Source organism: Mytilus edulis, chromosome 8, assembly GCF_963676685.1.
Source record: "Mytilus edulis chromosome 8, xbMytEdul2.2, whole genome shotgun sequence".
Classification (NCBI taxonomy): domain Eukaryota; kingdom Metazoa; phylum Mollusca; class Bivalvia; order Mytilida; family Mytilidae; genus Mytilus; species Mytilus edulis.
Window position 1 is genome coordinate 56,752,260 of NC_092351.1, and position 23,335 is coordinate 56,775,594.

At 31.6% G+C, this 23,335-nt stretch overlaps 1 protein-coding gene across 2 annotated transcripts; it reads right to left on the bottom strand.

Moving 5' to 3' along the window:
• Positions 1 to 442: 442 nt before the first annotated feature.
• Positions 443 to 22,846, bottom strand: LOC139485935 (progesterone-induced-blocking factor 1-like). 2 transcript variants are annotated; one of them, XR_011655427.1, is made up of 16 exons: positions 22,085 to 22,846; positions 21,394 to 21,513; positions 20,706 to 20,839; positions 20,160 to 20,268; positions 18,810 to 18,991; positions 18,416 to 18,541; positions 17,366 to 17,464; positions 15,651 to 15,816; positions 13,061 to 13,211; positions 11,950 to 12,040; positions 11,206 to 11,308; positions 8,262 to 8,392; positions 7,600 to 7,684; positions 5,145 to 5,327; positions 1,007 to 1,566; positions 443 to 903 (listed from the first exon to the last, which is right to left on the bottom strand). XR_011655427.1 is itself a non-coding variant. In XM_071270609.1 (15 exons), the coding sequence occupies exons 1-15, from the start codon at positions 22,646 to 22,648 to the stop codon at positions 1,471 to 1,473; spliced, it is 2,340 nt and encodes a 779-aa protein (XP_071126710.1). In that variant the 5' UTR covers positions 22,649 to 22,846; the 3' UTR covers positions 443 to 1,470. The 2 variants fall into 2 exon arrangements, 1 of the variants encoding a protein (XP_071126710.1); XM_071270609.1 differs by having other exon boundaries at positions 443 to 1,566.
• Positions 22,847 to 23,335: the final 489 nt, after the last annotated feature.

Below are 23,335 nucleotides of genomic sequence, written 5' to 3' on the forward strand. Positions count from 1 at the left end.
TAATGGTTCCCCTTGCACTGACCTAATAAATGTAGAATAAGCAAAAGTTTCAGAGTCAATAAAAAATGTCTGAGGGGTAAATTAATCTCCATGGAAATGAGATATGTCAATGTTAACAACAGCACACCAAATATGATTGACATACCACTTGTTCACAATTAACTAGACCTTATCACACAAACTATTAATACAATTTTGACAGCACCATCACCACAGCCGCCAGAAACAGCAAGCTCTGTCAAGACCAAAGCTTTGCTATAAATCTGTCCTCTCTTTAGTCTAGCATAAGTTAATCTAAGAACCACAACACTTTTGTGACATTTCTTATAGACAAAAGGGATGTGAACTTACACTGAAATTTAAAGTAACAGAAAAAAAATCAACTAAATAAGACAATGTTTCTGAAATAGCACTAGGATAATGTGGACGAAACAAAACCAAAGATGATATTATAATTTATAATAATCAATGTACATACAAAATAAATAATCGTATACATAAATAATACATAATATTCAAATATACTATAGAACCTAAAAGTATGAAATTATTCTTATATGGGGATAGTAAAAGACATGAAAGAATAAAAATATAAACTGTTCTTCTTTAAAAATCAAATCATTTAAAAATAATAAATGATTTTGTATTAAAATTGTATTCCCAACCTTTATAAAATCATGATCATGATTACACAACAACAAATTAAACTAAAAATTAAGTCTACATGATATGTTTTCAATTGGAAAATTAAATTAAAATCATTTTAAAATGTCACATGACATCCAACTTTACTTATTAATCTGTGCTTGTGTGTGAAAACTTTGCTTTGATTTTTGTAATGTAAACAAAAGTTATTTTCCTTAAATATATAGCTATGAATTGAAAAAATTGATGAATTGAAAACTAAGAATTATCTAAGTTACACCTATTTATAGTTTAAGGGAATACTGTCACAAATTACCAAAGTGAAGGAGATTCAAACAAAATCCTGAAGAAGCTTGTCAACAAAAAACAGCAAAGGATAACTTTAAATTTGAAAATTATTGTGTTGTTTTTATTATTGCTAAAAATGTGACTGGGTTAAAATTGCAATAAATTAAACTCACATTTTGAAATTTTTTATATGAATTAAACAGAATTTCTCTCAATATTGCAAATATTACAATCGCGTTTGAATCCAAAATCACATAATTGCAATAATAAAGAAAAAATTCTGAATTAACAGTAATAGGCACCAGTTACATAACTATCTCAATGTTTCAATTAAACAACACTTCCTGAAAGAAAAACAACAAATAACAATATCTGTATTTGTTTTTCCTGTCTCAAAAGTTGGCTAACTTTCATAATTTTCTGTTTTAAAATGTCTGTTAAATGCTATCAGTACAGTACATGTATATCACAGGTTATCATCTCAACTGGCACGGCTAAAAGTTGATTAACAATTTCCATCAATTACGAGAATGTCTATCATGATGTTGCTGTTGCATATACTTTTGTAAATTTTGTATTCTGTGCTGCATGCTTCTTCTTTAACTTGCTGGCCCACTGAGGATTATCTTTTGTCTGAAATAAAGAGATGTACAATTATTTCAAACATTTGACTAATTTGTGTTTACAAGTTAAGAATTTTTCTTTCAGTACCTACTCTTCTTCATTATTTTGATAAAACATTAAATAGATAGATTGATATGCAGACATCTTAGATAATTTTAAAATAATAATGGCTTTCTTATTATAAGCTTTTGAAAGGCCTAATCTGTAAAAAAATTTGTATGCACTCTTTCCCTAATAGCTCTTCCTACCAGACCCAGATGGTTTAAATGACACTATTAAAGAATTGATGTAAAGCGCACATGTGTTGTTACTCATAATATTTTTGTTTTAGTACTTGTAGTAATTAACCAATCAGATAACTACTTGTGAAATAAAAGAATTCCTGTAGAACACTTCTGACAAACAAGAGGCTCTCAAGAGCCTGAATCGCTCACCTTCAATTTTTTTGTTTAAATCATTCATCAATGATTATTTTTGCTTTTCAGTGTGTGCTAAAATATGCCATTCAAACATTCTTTGTATCTGTCATATTTTCTTCACAGGCAAAAATAATGCATTTTACCCGTAGCAACATTGGCTATTTTTCTTGAAGTAAAAGGAAATGAAAGAACATTTAAAATTTTAATAATAATTAGAGTTATCTCTCTTTGCATATTTTAAGTCAGTGTGTAGAAACCAAAAAAATAACTAAATCTATATAAATTAATGGAAAGTCTTTCCACACCAAAGAAATTTGGATAAGAAGGTAGTTTCTTCATACTGATGCGATAAATAATGGTTTAGTTATCTTTTTGAGTGATATAAGGGAGATAATATGCTACTTCCGGTGAAATGAATGTCACATCCAGTCTCATATGATAGCTTCTTTCACACTAATTCCACAAATATATAGTTTCTATATACTTTTGTATGTAGAATGGGAGATAATTGGCCACTTCCGGTTTGTTGGAAGTCATTTTTAGTCTTCAGTAATCTGTTCATGTATCTATATGACAAAATATATGGATTCTGAGTACTTTTATGTCAAAAAATTGCAAAAAAAGCTACTTCCTGTTTTCTCAAGGTCACTTCCGGTAGCCATTTTTCAAGGTCATTTGTCACTCAACCTTTTGTACTAGGTCAAATGTCTTTATAATGAACTTAATTGAAGTTGTAATCAAATAACCTCATATCAAGACATTTAAGGGGCACCAACTCCTATAAGATGCCATTTAATTGTATTAGACTAAATGTAGCATATCTTCATTACAATATAGCAATCATTTTGCAGTTCTTCTTTTATACATATCTTTTAAAGTATTGGAGAAAATGCAAAAACATGGAACAGTCACAATTGAGAACTTGACCTTGACCTTTGACCTTGACCTAATTTTCTAAGTAAGGACCTAGGGATCTAAAATTAAAACATTCCATGGTTATACGGTTAATGGTTTATAAGTGAATAACACAAACCGACAAATTTGTTTCACAAAGGTAGATAACTCCTATAAAATTTCATCGAATCGCTTCGATCCAAAATAGCCAAAAATTCCTGAGGATGTAACGAACAATTCGTAAAAAGAATTTTGTCGCTATTATTTTTTGTTACGAAGGAGATGCACACAGATGATAAACAGTGAAGAGGGAGATAACTCTTACAAAGAAAATTGTTTGGCTTAGCAGGGTGAAATTTAAAAGCGCATAAACTATACGATACAATATGAGAAATATCTAAGCGACATATTGCGAAACAAACATTTATCGCAAGAACAAAATATGGCGGAAAAAAAATAAAATAATAATAATAATAATCAGAAGAAAAACAATAAGTCTTTCCACAGAAAAGTGGAAAGACTTAATTAAGTTAATTATCTCCCTTCAAATATTTCAGACCAAGAATATCTTCCTTTATGCACATTCTCTGGCCATGTACTGGATCTGTGTAAAGTTTAATTAATATTGGTACAGTCATTTAGGAGGAGTTGTGCTTATCTCCCTTGAAAAAAATCTTACCAGAAATATCTTCCTTCATGCACATCTACAGGTTGTGTACAAAAACTGTGTAAAGTTTCATCAATATTGATTAATCTGTTTAGGAGTAGTTGCGCTTATAGACTTGTTGCCATTTATAGCTATATTTAACTAAGTAAAATCAATTATCTCCCTTAAAATAATTCCGACCAGAAATATTTTCCTTCATGCACATCCTCAGGTTGTGTACTACAACTGTGTGAAGTTTCATTAATATTAGTCCATTCATTAAGGAGGAGTTGTGTTTACGAGACATATGGACAGACAGACGGACGGACAGGGTGATTCCTATATACTTCCCCAAAACTTTGTTTTTTTGGGGGTATAAAAAACACAAATTAATACAAGTTACCCTAAGGATTGTTAAGTTTTAAGTTAAAGTGAAATTGGTTCAGTAGTTTAAGAGAAAAAGATTTTTTTAAGTTAGCAAACAATGAAAAATGGTGTAAAATTATCATTAAAGGGCAATAACTCCTTAAGGCGTCAACTGGCATTTTTAGTCATTAAACTTATTTGTAGATCTTACTTTGATAAACATTTTTGTTGTTTACAGTTTATCTCTATCTATAATAATATTCAAGATAATAACCAAAAACTGCAAAATTTGCTTAAAATTACCAATTAAGTGGCAACAACCCCACAATGAGTATCGATTTGTCCGAAAATTTCAGGGCTGATAGATCTTGACCTAATAAACACTTAAACTCCTCAACATATTTGCTCTAAATGCTTTAGTTTTTGAAATACAAGCCAAAAACTGCATTTTAACCTATGTTCTATTTTTAGCCATGGCGGCCATGTTTTTTACAAAACACAAACTTTATACAAGAACCCTTAAGCATAAGTTTACCTGCAATTGGTTCAGTTCTTTCAGAGAAGAAGATTTTTGAAAGTTAACAAATATGATGAACATTGTGTAAAATTGTCTTTAAAGGCCAATAACTCCTTAAGGGGTCAATTTACAATTTTGGTCATTATATCTTATTTGTAGATCTTACTTTGCTGAACATTTTTGCTGATTACAGTTTATCTTTATCTATAATAATATTCAAGAAAATAACCAAAAACTGCAAAATTTGCTTAAAATTACCAATTAAGTGGCAGCAACCCAACAATGGGTTGTTTGATTCTTCTGAAAATTTCAGGGTTGATAGATCTTGATGTAATGAACATTTTTACCCCTTTCAGATTTGCTCTAAATGCTTTCGTTTTTGAGATATAAGCCAAAAACTGCATTTGACCCCTATGTTCTATTTTTAGCAATGGCGACCATGTTTGTTGAAAGATCAAAACTTCGGATACAATTTATAAACTAGATACCCTAAGGAACATTCAGTTAAAGTTTGGAAGTATTTGGCCTAGTAGTTTCAGAGGAGAAGATTCTTGAAATAGTTTACGACGACAGACGACGACAGACGACGGACGCCGACGGATGCCAAGTGATGGCATAAGCTCACTTGGCCCTTCGGGCCAGGTGAGCTAAAAAAGTATCTTTTTCTAAAATTTATTTCAGGTAGTCTGTTTTAATGTAACACTTTCAAAAGTTGGTGATCTACATATATTCATTATAAACTTACAAGAGAAATAGATCCAGGTTTGACTATATTTGGTTCATCATATGTTTCAAAGTCATGAGAAGGCAGGTGAATCGCTAAACTTTTAGGACTTTTAGGTCGAGCCAGATCTCTTGACTGAGTCTTTTTCTCTCCATATTTACGTGTAGATAAATTCATCACCACCTGTTTCATAACTGACATTTCCTGAAAAAGCAGAAAAAGAAAACATATCCATGATTGAGGTGGTATTCATTAAAATGTTCACATATTTGTTTTTCATTAGTATACAATTCAGGCTTCAAGATTTCTTGTTTGAATTGTTTTACATTTGTCATTTCAAGGCTTTTATAGCTTGCTATAGGGTATAGGATTTTCTCATTGTAGAAGGCCATACTGAGACTTACAGTTATAACTTCTACTACATTTGGTTTCTGGTGGAGAGTTGTCTCATTGGCAAGCATACCACATCTTTTTATTTCTATATTGAGTGATTCACTTTGAAACAGAATAATTGCTAGTGATCATCATACTAATTTTTGACCTTGTAATCAATGTAACTGTTGAATATAGAGAAATTTCAGAGTGGATCACCAAAAATAAGAAGCATAGTTCTATGCTGTGATTTTGTTTTTCAAACAACTCACTTTGTATGTTATGTATTGATGTTATATGAAATTCAGACCTTTTTGTGCCAGATTACCCCACTGGGTGTTAGTGGTTATTATCATTGTCATATCAAATCATTGGACAGAAACTTCTAATTAGCATATTCCATCTATTTATTAAGGTACCAGTCTTGTTTTACAACTCCAGTTTCTGGTGCATGTCAAAACATGGAGGGAAACAAAATAATGCATTTTTTTCTGAACTCAATTTTTTCTGTTTGATTATAGGTTTATGCTGAATTGTAACATATATATAGACTTTAAAAAAATCTTGCATCTTTTGGGGATATCAATCCAGGAAAGTGGAAGGATATCATGTTTACTGGAAGTAGTGCTGCCTAGTAAAAACAGCAAACAGAAAGAAGAAAAAAAATGTTTTGATTTCAGGATTATGTAACTTTCTATTCTTCGTGGCATGACCCACTTTTTTTTTATTAAATCACAATTTCACATTGGTACATACATGATATGTACATGATTTTTTTTTTCTATGTAGCATTTTTTATTTTTTTATTTTCAAAGATCAGCTGTTTTGCATGTAGAAAAAAAATGTTTTGACTTCAGGATTACGTAGCTTTCTATTCTTCGTGGCATGACACACTTTTCAAAGATCAGCTGTTTTGCATGTAAGCCTATGGAGTAGTCAATTACAAGACTGCAACCTTAAGAAGAATTTGAGAGTTATCTCCAATCTGTATAGTGTTTTGAATAGTTATCTCCAATCTTAATTCCATCTGTTTAGTATGAATTCCTAATTACTGGTTGCATACTCATTTCATGGTATTTTTGGGTATAGATGAGCCACTGTGTTACATAAAGTATAAGGGTGGGATTTTAAGTATTTTATGTTTTTTTTAAACTGACTCTGAAATGTAATTGAGTTATCCAAAAAGGTTTGCCACAACCAGTACTTGTTATAATTTTTTTTAATTTTTCTGTCTTCAGTGAATAAATGTCACAGTCAATAGATCATTTTTATATAACTGATTGTTGACTCCGGTATATATATTTTTCAACAGGTTTTACCTTACTTGTGGTTAGACATCCTGGCACTGGGGCAATAGTTATCAAAGGTACAAGGATTATAATTTAGTACGCCAGACGCGTTGCGTCTAGATAAGACTCATCAGTGATGCTCAAATCAAAATATTTATAAAGCCAAAACAAGTATAAAGTTTAAGAGCATTGCGGATCCAAAATTCCAAAAAGTTGTGCCAAATACGGCTAAGGCAATCTATACCTGGGATAAGAAAATCCTTAGTTTTTCGAAAATTCAAAGTTTTGTAAACAGGAAATTTATAAAAATTACCACATTATTGATATTCGTGTCAACATACCCTCGGGGACGAAACGTCCACCAGCAGTGACATCAACCCAGTGGTGTAAATAGTTATCAAAGGTACCAGGATTATAATTTAGTACGCCAGACGCAGGTTTCGTCTTCATAAGACTCATCAGTGACGCTCAAATCAAAATATTTATAAAGCCAAACAAGTATAAAGTTGAAGAGCATTGAGGATCCAAAATTCCAGCAAGAGCAACGTAAATAAATAAATTTAAGATTTTAATCAGTACTATTTTGAGGGAAAGATTACTGTTTTTAAATGCTTTCTGTACACGACTAAATCATCAGAAAGCAGTAAACTTTTCCCCAAAATTGCACTGTTTATATATTTGATTTTGCTTCTTTTGGTTGCTCACAATTGACTGAGTACCAGCCTACCAGGATGTCTAACAACAGAGAAGGGTAACTGTATAGAACTTGAGTCTAAAATCAGTCATATGAAAATAGACTATTCAGAGGAATTTACCTCTCTTTGGTTGAGTAATCTTTCTAGATCTAAAGACATCTGGTTCTTTGTCCGTATTAAATCTTCCTTTTCTTTGATAAAATTCCTGTAAAAAAATCCAGATTTTTAATTATCTATATTAGCTACCATACATATTTTCAGATACCTATATGTAAAAATGGTAAAGGTAGAAATCCAAATGTGTGAAATTAAGTTTTTTAAAATTTTCAATAGAAAAGGAAATGAGTGTAGTTTCATACTTTAAATGAATCATCTTTAAGAAGTTCACTTTTTTTCGGTAAAAGAAAATGTGGTATTTCATAACTTAATCAGAATCATTTTTGTTTTCATGCATTAATATGCACAGCAATTATTTCTAAATGAAAACATCCATGACTGAGGGTTTGGATGGGGTTAAATGATTAAAGAATAATGCCCTTAAAAAATGAAGATTAGAGAATAACAGGGGAAAAAAATGAAGATTAGAGAAAAAAGGGGTTAATTTTTTGAAGATTAGAGTAAAAAGGGGTTAATTTTTTAAAGATTAGAGAAAAAAGGGGTGAAAATTTAATGTTTACAGAATAAGAGACCCCCCATCCAGACCCTCATGACTGAATATAGAAATAAGTTCTGATGTATAAGTCACAACACTCCCCTTACAATACAAACATTGCTCTACATACTTGACATCGTTCTCTAGGGTTGCTGTATAGTCTTTCTGTTTCATGATCTGATTGTCTCTCTGACGTATACTCTCTATCAAATAGTTGTATGGTTGCTGGGCCTGGTCTAGTATAGAGTTACTGTTCTTTAACTGAAAAATAATAAAGTTAGCATTCAGAAAATTTTGATATAAAGCTAGATGTCAAAACATTTCTGGTAAAATCATTCATCAGGAAATTCCAACAAAATTCTGAGATTGTTTATTTAGAGTCAATTTGACCTGATGAAAAAAAAATACTATGCTAATGAAAGTTTTTTAGTTGTTACAATATCAAAGTTGTCTCCCATTTAAAACAATTACCAGTCAAACTTTTAATCCAGAATGAGTTTCTATAGTACTTTTGTGTCGTTTATGCTAATTGAAAATTAAAACTAGAGGCTCTCAAGAGCCTGTGTCGCTCACCTTGGTCTATGTGCATATTAAACAAAGGACACAGATGGATTCATGACAAAATTGTGTTTTGCTGATAGTGATGTGTTTGTAGATCTTACTTTACTGAACATTCTTGGTACTTAGAATTTTCTCTATCTATAATAAACTTGGACCTTTAGATACAGTGAAAAACATTTTGTAAAAATTTACAAAAATTTACCAAATTAGTGAAAATTGTTAAAAATTGAATAAAATGGGCAACAACTCCTTAACCCTTTCACCGATTGCTGCCCAGACAGAAGCTACTCTGAGACATGGCTTCCCTGGCTTCTATTACTCAAGTGGGAGATCTTCATAATAAATGTCAATAAAATCTTGTTTGTAGTTATTTGTATATTTATTTCATTCACTAACACCATGTTCACAGTTTTATTCATGTTTTAATAATTTTTTCTTCTTAAAATATTCAAATTTTCAAATTTTCGGCATTTTCTAGGTGAAATTCTCAAAATTCTGCTCTTTGACCCCAAATCGTAATTTTTTAACCCAAAACGGCAAAATTTTGAAAAATTTTAAGAGGCTGTACAAATTCCTCACACTGAACGATGTCTATTCCAAGTGTTTTGTACTTAAAACGACATTTTATGTCAAAAAAGTATACTAATTTGGCTTCAATTCTTCCATATTCTTTCAAAAAAAATGTTCCCTCATTTCAAATTCTCGTAAATTCCGTAAATTTCCTCTGATTTTGACACGGTTTTCAACAAACGGAAGCGCAGTGTTTACACTTTCATCCGGGTATTCATCAAAGAAAGATAACTCATGTTTGCACTGTTTTAAGCGGGAAACATAAAAGAGGTATTCCGATCCCGGTAAAACGGGACTCATCGTCAGCTGTCTGAAGCGTGAATCCCGGTAAACCGGGACTCATCGGCGAAAGGGTTAAGGGGTCAACTGACGATTTTGGTCATGTTGACTTATTTCTAGATCTTATTTAGCTGAACATTATTGCTGTTTACAAGTTATCTCTATCTATAACAATATTCAAGATAATAACCAAAAACAGCAAAATTTTCTTAAAATTACTAATTCAGGGGCAGCAACCCAACAACAGGTTATCCGATTTATCTGAAAATTTCAAGGCAGATAGATCTTGACCTGTTACACAATTTCACCCCTTGTCAGATTTGCTCTAAATGCTTTGGTTTTTGAGTTATAAGCCCAAAACTGCATTTTACCCCTATGTTCTATTTTTAGCCATGGCGGCCATCTTGGATGGTTGGCCGGGTCACCGGACACATTTTTTAAACAAAATACCCCAATGATGATTTTGGCCAAGTTTGGTGTAATTTGGCCAAGTAGTTTCAGAGGAGAAGATGTAAAAGATTACTAAGATTTACGAAAAATGGTTAAAAATTGACTATTAAGGGCAATAACTCCTAAAGGGGTCAACTGACCATTTCGGTCATGTTGACTTATTTGTAAATCTTTTTTTGCTGAACATTATTGCTGTTTACAGTTTATCTCTATCTATAATAATATTCAAGATAATAACCAAAAACAGCAAAATTTCATTAAAATTACTTATTCTGGGGCAGCAACCCAAAACCGGGTTGTCCAATTCATCTGAAAATTTCAGGGCAGGTAGATCTTGACCTGATAAACAAATTTACCTCATGTCAGATTACTCTAAATGCTTTGGTTTTTGAGTTATAAGCCAAAAACTGCATTTTACCCAAGGTTCTATTTTTAGCCATGGCGGCCATCTTGATTGGATGGCTGGGTCACTGGACACATTTTTCAAACTACATACCCCAAAGATGGTTGTGGCCAAGTTTGGATTGATTTGGCCAAGTAGTTTCAGAGGAGAAGATTTTTGTAAAAGATTACTAAGATTTACGAAAAATGGTTAAAAATTGACTATAAAGGGCAATAACTCCTAAAGGGGTCAACTGACCATTTCGGTCATGTTGACTTATTTGTAAATATTACTTTGCTGAACATTATTGCTGTTTACAGTTTATCTCTATCTATAATAATATTCAAGATAATAACCAAAAACAGCAAAATTTCCTTAAAATTACTAATTAAGGGGCAGCAACCAAACAACAGGTTATCCGATTTATCTGAAAATTTCAGGGCAGATAGATCTTGACCTGTTACACAAGTTTACCCCTTGTCAGATTTGCTCTAAATGCTTTGGTTTTTGAGTTATAAGCCAAAAACTGCATTTTACCCCTATGTTCTATTTTTAGCCATGGCGGCCATCTTGGATGGTTGGCCGGGTCACCGGACACATTTTTTAAACTAGATACCCCAATGATGATTTTGGCCAAGTTTGGTGTAATTTGGCCCAGTAGTTTCAGAGGAGAAGATTTTTGTAAAAGTTAACGACGCCGGACGATGACGGACGACAGACGACGGACGACGGACGACGGACGACGGACACCAAGTGATGGGAAAAGCTCACTTGGCCCTTTGGGCCAGGTGAGCTAAAAAATAAAATCATTGTTTATTGATATATAAATTACCTCTTCAGCAAGCTGTTTCAGTTTTAATTTTTCTACATCAATTTCTTTTTTCTGGTTGGAATTGATTTTTTCTAACTGTAAAACTCTTCTTGCTAAATGTACACTGAAATAAAATTATGATGATCTTAGATTTAAAACATGCACAAAATTATCATAAGAAGAGAAAAAACATGTTGCAGGTTTGGCAAAGTATTACACCCGCAATGGGTTTTCCAAGAATGAGCATTAATCTAAAAAATTAATAATACTTGACAATATGGCTTTTTATTTTTATTTTAACACAGAATATGTTGCAGATTTATAGTATCATTGCTAAATATAAACATTCAATTCCTCTTAAGGTGGTTCCTAACACTACAGGGAGATAACTCTGTAAAATCAGCTGAACGTTTTAATTACGTTGTGTTGTTAAGGGAAAGTTAAGCTTCTCAATGATCAAAATTAGTGTTTGTCAAACTGCTATATAACCAGTGTATTTTTTCTGATTAATTGGTTGGTTCAAATTTTTTAAAATCTTTATATTTTTGTCAAAGGGTCAAAGTAACTACTTTGTCAAAATTTTATAAAAAATAAACAAGCCAAATTAATTTTAGTGCAGGTGTTGGGTACCACCTTAAGCAGCTGGCTACTGGAATGTTTAAATTGTTGATCTTTTCTTGTTTAGGAACCAACGATCAATCAATCAATCATTTTTTTTTATGTTTCTAAGAAATAATGTGACAAATTTTTGTCATAAATCATTACCTTTGCTGAAGTCTACGTTTTGATGTACTTGGAATATTAGCACCATAACCATAGGAGAATAGGACTTTCTCTGCTTCAGTTTCATCCTCAACTGTGGAAAAAATAAAATTTATAAATATATTGTGGATTCATTTATTTTCATTTATATCCATGGATTGAGGGACACTTCTATTTTCCTGAATATTTGATTTTATGGCTTTGCCAATCACAGCATACAAAACGTCTAGAAAAGTTGTAATTCGTTAAACATTTGAATTCAGGGTTCACCTATATCCACGAAACCCACGAAAATTGGTATACAACCAATAATAACGAACCCACAGTAGACATAGCAAGATATCAACTATTAGTTCCTGTAGGGCCTTCAACAATGAGCAAAACTCATGCCCCATAAAAAAGGCCACAATAAGACAAATGTAAAACAATTCACATGAAAAAACTAATCAATGGAATTTCCAGTGAATGAAAACAAGAGAACATTCACTCTTCTTATGATAGAGATGAGAGAGTCAATAATTAAACAATGCTGGTGATGATACTGGTCAAAAATTATTTCTAAATAATGATTGTACATTTTAAAGAAATTATTTGTTAAACTGAGTTATTAAAAATATATGTGCACATACACAATGTTTTATATTCAGTATTCATCCAAATAATTGCTCTAGAAGCTTGAGAAACTGAAATTAAAAACTGCCACGCCGTCTTTACTGCATATTCAAAAAAAAATTGGAATGTCAACCAGATCTTCTCAAAAACTACAAAAACTACAAGCATATTGGGTGTTAAAAATTCAATGCTCTCTATCAAGTTCATTTTATTGGAACATGGCTTATCAGGCCAAATAAAAATATATGTGTGGTTCCAGTTACCCTACCGTCCCTACTTTTTTGTCTTAAAAATAGCCTACCCTAAAGATTTTATTGTCATTTTTTATCAAGCACTGTTAAAGTCAGAATGTTGCTCCCAGTCCCATAGACTCAATGTAAAAAAAAAACCATAAAATAAAAAAAAAAACCTACCTACCTACCCTAACTTATTTTCAGATGTAACTGGAACCACACATACTATTTTATTTGGCCTTATAAATTTGGAAATACAATCAACCAACCTTCTGCAGCTTGCATAACAATGTCGTCCAGTTCTTTCTCCACTTTCTCATAAGTTTCTAACTTTGCCTTTTTATCAGAAATATGAGATTCTAGTTCTACCACTTTCTTCTCCATTGAGGTTTGTAAAGCATAGTATTCTTTGGTTAAAACCTGTAAAAATAAACCAACCCATTTCAAACGTTTTGCAAGCCATTATAAACAGAAACAAGAAATAATGAAAGCAAAGCTCACAAAATGGTACCCCCCTCAATTCAAACTTTGGTAAGGGAAATCCAAAATTTATTTGATTCAAAAATCAAAATGGGAAGTGCACAATAACATGATATGGTTTAGATTGTTAGAAAGATTCTATAAATTCATGTCATATGGGGTTTCGGCAGGATGTAGATACAAAAGTAGGGGGAAAAAAAGGACAGCAGACAGAAAAAATTATGAACTCCCTCATCACTATATGCCACCGGCTTTAGAAATAGGGGTATAATTATATTGAAATAATTTTTAATTGTTATTGTGAGATTTTTTGTTAATCAATTTTAATAAATTTAAGTTGTGTTTGGAATTGTAAAACATTTCTTTTTAGGCTGAATGGTTACATACTCCTTTTTTGCTTAAAAAAATTACAGCATCAAATATAATTTTATTCAGTTATGCTTAGTCCTGACAAATTATGACAATAATTTTTGTTTTAAAGCCAAGCAACAGATGCTCCCAAATTGTACATATTTTGATCTAGAATATCATGATTGAAACTTGTTTTTATAATAAAAGTAAGAAAAAGATTATCAATGTGTATTCAATCTTAGATCTATATAATTATTCATTCACTGCAGAATATTATTCATAAGTGAGTAAAAATCTGTGTTAACTAAAGTGAAAACCCCTTGTACAACAGCAAAAATGAGATCACTGAAAATTGTTCACTATTTATGAAAATAATTAGGGATCAAATTAAGAAACTATAATTTAGTGTTAAGACTATGAACAGTCTTTACAATTTTTCTTAAAAAAATTCACTATTCATCATGATGAACACATGTGAGTAACATATCAACATTTATTTACTCATATGTGAACACATTTTATACACTTTTAATATGTTAATAATGGATAAATACGACACTTATTTTTGTTATTTAACAATATTAAAATACAATGAAGTTGTACTCATATCAAAATGGACTTAACCATGTCATATCTGATCTCCCTACATGAACATGGACTGAACTTTCATGGGATAAACCATTTCTACCCAGACCCACCCATATCAACATGGACTGGACTTTCATGGAATAATTCACTTCTACCATGACCTAACAAGATAAACATGGACTGGACCTTCATGGAATAATCCACTTCTACCATGACCTAACCATATTAACATGAATTGAACTTTCATGGAATAGTCGATTTTTATTTAGACCTATACCTGCATGAACTGAACATTCATGGGATAAACCATTTCTACCCATATTAACATAGACTGAACATTCATGGGATAAACCATTTCTACCCATATTAACATGGACTGAACTTTCATGGGATAAACCATTTCTACCCAGACCTACCCATATTAGCATGGACTGGACTTTCATGGTATAATCCACTTCTGCCATGACCTAACCAGATAAACATGAACTGAAGCTTCATGGAAAAATCCATTTCTACTCTGACTTATCTTAACATACATGAACTGGACAGTCATGAGATAAATCATTTCTACCCAGACCTACCCATATCAACATGGACTAGACCTTCATGGACTAATCCGCTTCTACCATGACCTACCCATTTTAACATGGACTAGACTATCATAGAATAGTCCATTGCTACAATTACCTACCCATATAAACATGGACTGGACTTTCATGGCATTAACTATTTCTACACAGATCTACCCATAATAATTAACATGAAATAAACTTGTCTATTGATTTTTCTTGTGAGCATAAACAAGTTTTTTTTCTTCAAAATAGCCATTATCTTTAGAAGATAACTCTTACAGAAGTTTGAGTATAAACAATGAATTAATCCATAATCCTAAAGATTCTTAAACAGCCAATTGTGACATTGGTGTTGGACAAACTATTTTTACCCAGACCTACATATAATAAATTAGAAATTTTATTTGGAATAGACCATTTTCTTCAAAATTTACCGAAAATTTAAAAGACAGACTATATCTCCATGGAATAAACAATTTCTGCCCCGATCTACCCATAAAAATGTGATCTGGACTTTCATGGAACAGACCAATTATGTCAAAAATTACCCTTATCCGGATGAATTAGACATCAAACAGTTATACCATACACTTCCAAATCAACCTTTACTTAAATGAACTAAACTTCAGGGGACAAACTATTTCCACCCAAGTTTGCTCATTTGACTATTGACAGGACATTAATAGGACAAAACATTCCAATCAAATTTATTTATCATGTTAACATGGCCTGAAATGTAATAATCAGGTCAAATCAGTAAGAAAGGTAGTTGATTATTATGAATAAAACAAATTTAGGAGGTTGAAGTGTCAATTAATTGGTTGTTGAAATATGTTTTGGATCCCTTTCTCATTTTACACAAACAAACCTCTATCTTTTTATGATGTTTTTCAATTTCCAGCTGTGATTCTTTGAGATTTCGTACAGTTTCCTCATGAACCATCTGGGTTCTTTCTACCGCAAACCCCTTCAATTTCAGATCATTCTGTAGTTCTACAACCTTGTTGTCACCATTCATCTGTAACTCACGAAATCTGAAATAAAATAATTACTTGAATTGCCTCCCCTACAGAGAAACTTACATGATATAAATTATCTCCCCTTACACCATGTTACCAATCTGACTACGGGTTAGTTCTAGCATTCAGCTATAACATTCTTAATAGTGCATTTGCTCCTATTTTATTTTGCCTTTCATTTTTTTCACGTATGAAAAGATTATGATAAAAATTTGATATCTGATATAAAATAAATGACTTGAATTATCTCCCCTACAGAGAAACATCAATGATATACATTGTCTCCCCCTACACCATGTTACCAATCTGACTAAGGTTTATAGTTTTAACTTTCAGCTTTAACATTCTTTATAGTGAATTTGTTCCTGGTTTATTTTGCCTTTCATTTTTTTCATATATGAAAAGATTAAAGGGGCACTAGCTACGAGATATATAAAAAACTAAAGTAAGATTTTTTTTGTTCAATCAATAATGAAAGTGAAATAGTGAAATAATAATTCGCTTTTAGCATCCAAAATGGTTCAATTTTGTCAAATTAAGCGAAGAAACATTGATAATTACTCATTCACTTGCAAGTGAATTAGTCGACCTCATTAAATCCGTATTCATGTGAACTTCAATTTAACCCCTTGCTAGAGATTGACAACGCATGCATTGTACGTGTACTGGTTATTTAAAGAAAAAGAATGTCAACAATGAAAGTGAAACTACGGTAAATCATTAGATTACTGATTCGATCTATATAAAATCATTCTTATACGGTTAAAAACAATGAGAAACATATATTTTTAATCTATAAAATAAACTCAAACAGACCTAAAAAAATCCAATTGCACGTGTTGGTTTAATCTATTCATTTCTTTATTCATGTTTACATCGCTTATATGGTCATCTGAGGTCAAATCGATAGTTAATTAGATGGCGTCTGGACTAAAATACACACGAAACGAACCTTCATATTATCTACCCCATGCTCTGTAAACTGTTTATTTTAGACTTTTGGTAGTTAGGATAAATGTTTTACATTATTATAAATCAAATATATGGAATTTGAGTCAAATCGGTGACCACGAATTTGACAGCTAGTGCCCCTTTAAGATATAAATTTGACAGTCATACAGTATGATACATATGAGTCATACCGATTTTTTTTTTTTTCAATGGAAAATCAAAGCTTCGAACAGGTAAATTAAAATGTTGCATTGTGACCTAAACAAATTCCTTACAACCTTTGACATATAATTCTTACTAAATTGATAAAACAGAACTATGGTTTCAAGGCCATTGTGTTCTTCAATTCACAATTAAATATCAATTTAATTGTTTTTTTTTCTACTAAGTTCTATATCACAAATTCTTTCCTGTTAGTGTCAAACTTTTCAATTGCAAATCAGAACAAAAATTACAAAGGCTAAAAGCTCAATCAAGTTTTTATAATGGCTGACAGTTGTTTATATTCAATCCAGCTGCTAATCAAATGTAAAAACATCTTATGGCAAGTTTTTAAATTTTTCAAACACCTCAGAATATATGACCAAAAATTAATGAAAAATTAATATATTACTGTGTCATAAGCTGTTCATATTTTGTAGATGTTTCCCTTTCTATATTCTGTGCTCTGTCTTTTTCTGACATTGACATGTCTCTAGCTTCACGTAAATTTCTGTAAAATAAACATAAACAAATGTTAGCGATACAAATATATGTGCCAAACGTAGTTTTTCAAACAATACGAGCTGAACTTATCAGTGGCAGATCCAGAAATTTTCATAAGTGGGGGCCCACTGACTGCCTAAGAGGGGGCCCGCTCCAGTCACGCTTCAGTGATTCCCTATTTAAGCAACCAATTTTGTTCCCAAAAAGGGCCCCCCCCCCCTAAATCCGCCTCTGCTTATCAGCTTCATCACAATGCTTTGGGAGAAGTTATCTGCAACATCACAAAGTGTTCAAAATAATTTCCTCATGCATTAACCTATATTAGAGAGGCGTCAAAGACAATAAACAGACTAGAGATAGCAAGACATTAAGATTTCTGTATATAGTTATCTTTAAATATAAGCCACTAACCACAAAGATAAATCTTTAGACTGCAACGAAATTCTTTATTATTTTGGCAGGAAACATTTAAACATGTTAAAGAAAGAGAAATAAGTTGGAGATGAATTATCAGAAATTTGTAGTGTAGCAGCATATCATCAAAGTTGCACAGTACAGTAGACACAATTCAAAAGTACCAATTCAAAAGAGTCAACAACCCAAACCACTAAGCCTATAAATACAAAAATAAATCCATGCAGGTTCAATAATTTTTGGTTGTTGATGTGGTTCACAAGTGTTTCTTGTTTCTCATATAGATTAAACCATCGGTTTTCCCATTTGAATGATTTTAAACATGTAATTTTTGGGGCCCTTTATAGGTTGCTGTTCTGTATGAGCCATAAAAAAAATCCATGCAGGTTCAATAATTTTTGGTTGTTGATGTGGTTCACAAGTGTTTCTTGTTTCTCATATAGATTAAACCATTGGTTTTCTCATTTGAATGGTTTTAAGCATGTCATTTGTGGGGCCCTTTATAGGTTGCTGTTCTGTATGAGCCAATGCTATATAAACCTACCTATTTTCTCTTTCGTACATCTCCCTAGTACTTGTTCTAAGTCTGTCTATCTCAGAGTTTGTCTTTGTCCTTATCTGTTCTAGTTCTTCCTTTAATTTATTTTCATATTCTGTCTTGTACTGGTCCCTTAAAGGCAAATTATTCGAAACAATAAACTTACTGTAACAGATATAAAAAAACTCTTAAAAGTTGTTCTTAATGAAAAAAAAGTTCCCTAACTTGATTTTTATCATGAGATAAACGTTACTTATCATTTTTATAAAAAAAATAATATGGAAACATCAAGACTAAATATGCTTTTATCTTTGAAGATTAAAGTCAGTCCTGAATTGATTTAATATTTTGAATGAGCCAAAAAAATATTTCTTCACTTTTGAACTCTGATAATACCTACCTTGAACTGACATATTTTTCATACATCTCCTCTCTAGAACGTTTTGCATCATCTAACTGAGCATTGATCTGTTGAAGCTTCTCCTCTGCATATGTACATCTGTTTGTCAAATCAGAGACCTGTTTGGTCAGATAATCTTTGTCTTGTTTGAGTAAGGATAGTGACTGCTTTGCAGCTGTGAACTAAAAAAACACAAATATACATTTTTAACATACAAGTGTTTGTTATTCTTTATTGGTATATCTTTTTTTCAAAGGAGTTGCTCAATTTTTATTGGTGTGGTGTATTGTACCTTTTAGTACATGCATTGGAATATAGTTCCATGTTAATCGCTATTATATAAAATTTTCTGTTGATCTTACTGACTGATAATTTCCATTCTCAGTACAGTAGAGTGATATAAAGAATTATCGCTAGAAACTAAGGGCACACATGACATGGAATTTGTAATTTTCACCTGTCAAAGATGGGTGTTGGCAAACTTCAAAAATCTCCCCTGCGCCCTTTTCTCTACATTAGTCATGTAACTCATGTTTTTTTGCCATTTTCTTCACATGAGACATTCTTTTTCTTTTCTTATAAAGAAACATCTTCACAAAGAAAAAGTCATTTAAAATTTGAACTCAATATTATTCAACATATCTATGTACAATAGGGGGTCCTTTAACATGTTAACAACACTTTGATTTTGGCAAAAACAGTTAACAACAAATGCAAAAATGCTGATAACAGTTAACAAAGTGGGCTGAAAACAGTAAACAGTTAAAATTGATCTCAGTTTACAGTTAACACCTTAAAAAGGGCCAAAACAGGTTAACATAACAAGGTATTGTCCCCCCCCTCAAATCTATGGTTAATTTTGAGTTGGTAGAATACAGTTGCTCACTATGACATGTTGAAATACTTACACTTTTACAAACATCTTCTAAAATGACTAATGACAATCTCCACCTTCACAACTTCAAATTGTAATATTAAAAGATTTTACATTGACATTGATTAAATCTATCACATGATTTGATTTGATTTTTGGTGTTTTAAAGCCACTTTTAAGCACCACTTTTAGGCTATCTCGTGGCGGACAGTTTATATTGGTGGAGGAAGCTGGAGAAAACCTCTAACCTTCGATAGGAAAACGGACAATCCTAGTCAATTAAGATTAGAGTCGAGTGCACCCGCACGAACGGGGTTCGAACTCACAACCTCAGTTTTGACTGGCTAGTGATTACAGTAGTAACTACTTAGACGACTCGACCTCTAAGGCCCCTCTATCACATGAAATGTAGCTTTGTTTTTAAAGGGAAGTCTCAATAGAACGCTAGCAGTTCATAATATACAAAAGTATCTTACATCACTATGCAGTTCATCTCTTTCTTTCTGTAAAGTATGATGTGATCCATCTAGTACTGTTAACTGTCTCTGTGATTCTAAACGGTCATGTTCTAAATTATCACGCTCACTGAAAGATATTTAATAAACATTTTAAGAAGCGCTGAAAAGATTCAGTAAAACATTTCAGGAAATACTACAAAAAGATTCTATAAAACATTTCAGGAAACTCTACGAAAAGATTTTATAAAAACATAAACTGTAATAAATTTGTAAGTTTTGGTTACATCCCTTAACAAAAGAAGGTATTTAAGTAAACTATGGGTTGAGCATGTAGAACGTTAGTTGAAATTGCAATTTTGTTAATATTAATTAATACATGGAAAAAATATATAGCAAACTTATCAACCTTTTAAACTAGAAAAAATCAAATGTATATGTGAAAAAAAGCTGAAACCTGTCTTAAACAAATCCAAAACTCAAATTTAACCTAGATTAGCTAAATCCTATCGGAAATTATTAAGTCTAAATAAGTTAAATTAAAGCATATATCATATAAAAGCTTACTGTTTCAGTTGATCATAGTTATTAACTTTATAGTCCTCCTGTTTGACTTGAGATTTTGTTTCTGATAAGTCCATTACCAGTTTCTGGTACTTGACTCTGATGTCCCCATGCTCGTCTCTTTCTTGGTCTAATTTCTGAAATTATATTTTACAAGAAGTATAAGTTTACCATAAAAAAATTATTTTAAATGAACATAAACATGATTAAGATACCATTTATAAATTAAAACACAAAAATAAGAATTAATTTTCCAAGAATTTTTAATCGATTTCTTTTCCTCTACAGACTAAATTGCACATATCTGCTCTTACACAAATATTGAACTAATATAAGAGAAGCAAGAGAAATAGGTTTAAATTTCTAGATTCTAACTTTTGTTATTAACAAGAACACATTCATGTACCAGTGTAATTAAAAGAGTTGTTATTGGGTTTTTTTAATAATATAAATCTTATGGGATTGAAGCCTTTTTATAAAATGTTGAATCAAGGTCAGATCTTTTCATGCTTTTATTCAAATGTTGTGTGAATTCAAGTCAGTTCTAAATTGATATATTTTGGTTGGCTGAAATTCTTCATCAGTGTCAGATAATTTAATTGTAAAGCAATTCCTTGTTTTTAGTTATATATCGGTTTCGATTATTATTCAATTTGATATTATAGATGTGATAATAATAATAATAAATTACTGATTGTAGTTCCGAAATCTGTTTTGATGATGATCGAGCATCAGCCTCTAAAGTACTTGTCCTAAGTCTGAGTTCATCACATTCTGTTTGTACTGGTCTTACTGCCTCATAAAACTTCATCTGAAAAATATAACAAACATCATTGAACATCAAACATTAAGTTATATCATAAACATGCATGGTTATTGGTATTTAAACTGTTTTGACGTACTATAAATCATGTAAATATTAGAGAACAGGGTACCTACAATATATTTTGTACATATACATGTAGACCATGCATGCATCTTAAATTTCATTTATGTAAACATGGTATAAAAGCAGCAGGGAGATCACATGAAGTTTGTTTTAAGAGTATCCTTCCTACAAATCATACTAGGTTTGATCGATTTCTTAGGTTATTGAATACATACCACTAGTTTGGTTCTTGTCTATTTGGAATTCAATTTGGTCATGTTATTTTTAACATATGTGATATTCAATGTAGTTCTTTGTTGTTTAATGTATTATGGGTATTGTTTCTTTTGTTACCTATATATATTCTGACATTGGACTTCTTTTAAACTGAGTTTTACTGAGCGTATTGATGGGTGTTTTGTTGTTGTCCGTCATTCCCCATTTTCATTCTCAATTTTAATGAGTATCTATGTTACATTCTAAGGAATTGTTATAATAATTCTTGAATTCATACCGCTACATAGTCTCTAAGTGACAAGTCTTCTTCACTTTGACCTCTGAGTTCATAATATCTATCTTCTGACAGTGTGAGGTCTCTCAAACTTCTCCTTACATTACCCGCCCTTTCCTGAAGTTTTTCGTTTGTTCCTTCAAGCTGTTGCTGTTTTCGACGAACATCTTCTAACTCTTCCTTAACTAAGTTTTGACGTCTTTTTGATTCTTGTTCTTGGATAGTAAGCTGTGACTCAAGACGAGCCGTTAAAATTTGTTTTTGGTGAAGTGCATCATTCAATCTTTCTTCAAGTTCTTCCACCCTCTGCAAAGATTCTGCCTTCACATTTTCCAGAGTTAAATTTTTCTGTGACAACTCAATGCGCAAAAGCTGCATATCATGCATTAATTGTTTTCTTTCTATGAGCTGTCGTGTTATTTTCGTGCGTCTATCTTTTCTATCGCCAGCGAATCGGTCAGTTTCTCTCTCAGGGGACAATGTCAAATCTGTTGGGACGGACGTCTCAAGGCTTAATTCGTCCGATTCAAATTCATCGAACGTCTTAGACAGATCTCTAGCAGCCATGGTTAATTTGAATATTGTGTCAAATGTCTAGAAAATTGTTTAAATTCTACAAATCTTTAGTGAAATTTATCTTCATTTTAAACTTTTTGTTGTCATCCGGGCGCTAAGTTCATCAAGTTATTGAAAAGCTTCTTTTGTTAGCGATAAAATCACATCTATCAAGCACGCATGAGATAAAGACTAAACAAGTTGAAACTTGAGTTCCATGAAGGGAGGTAATTTAGCAGACGAAATTGAGGGTCAATACGATTATTTTAAACGAAATTTCTTTTTCATATGGAAATATATATATATAGTTTTAATATCTGTTGTTTGATTTTTTAAGGAAAGAGAGAAAACATCATATGTGATGTATTCATAGGGCCTCTCAGAGGAGACTTATTAAAGAGAATTTTAGTGTACACTTATTTTTTATTCAATAAAAAAAGCATCGTTGATATCTTTTTCAAAATAGTTCCTTTATCTTGAACAGATAGTTCAGATAATTTTTTTTAAATTAAGAAATACATGATCCAATAAAACTAAGACAAACATGACTATGGAATAAGCTTTGAAGCAAAGTAATTACTTATATTAAATCATACAAGTTACAAAATTCTGAAGAAATGAAAGTTTGAGAATAATATTTTTATTAAGACATACATTTCTGTTCATAGGATGACAAATGTAATAAACTATGTTTCGAGA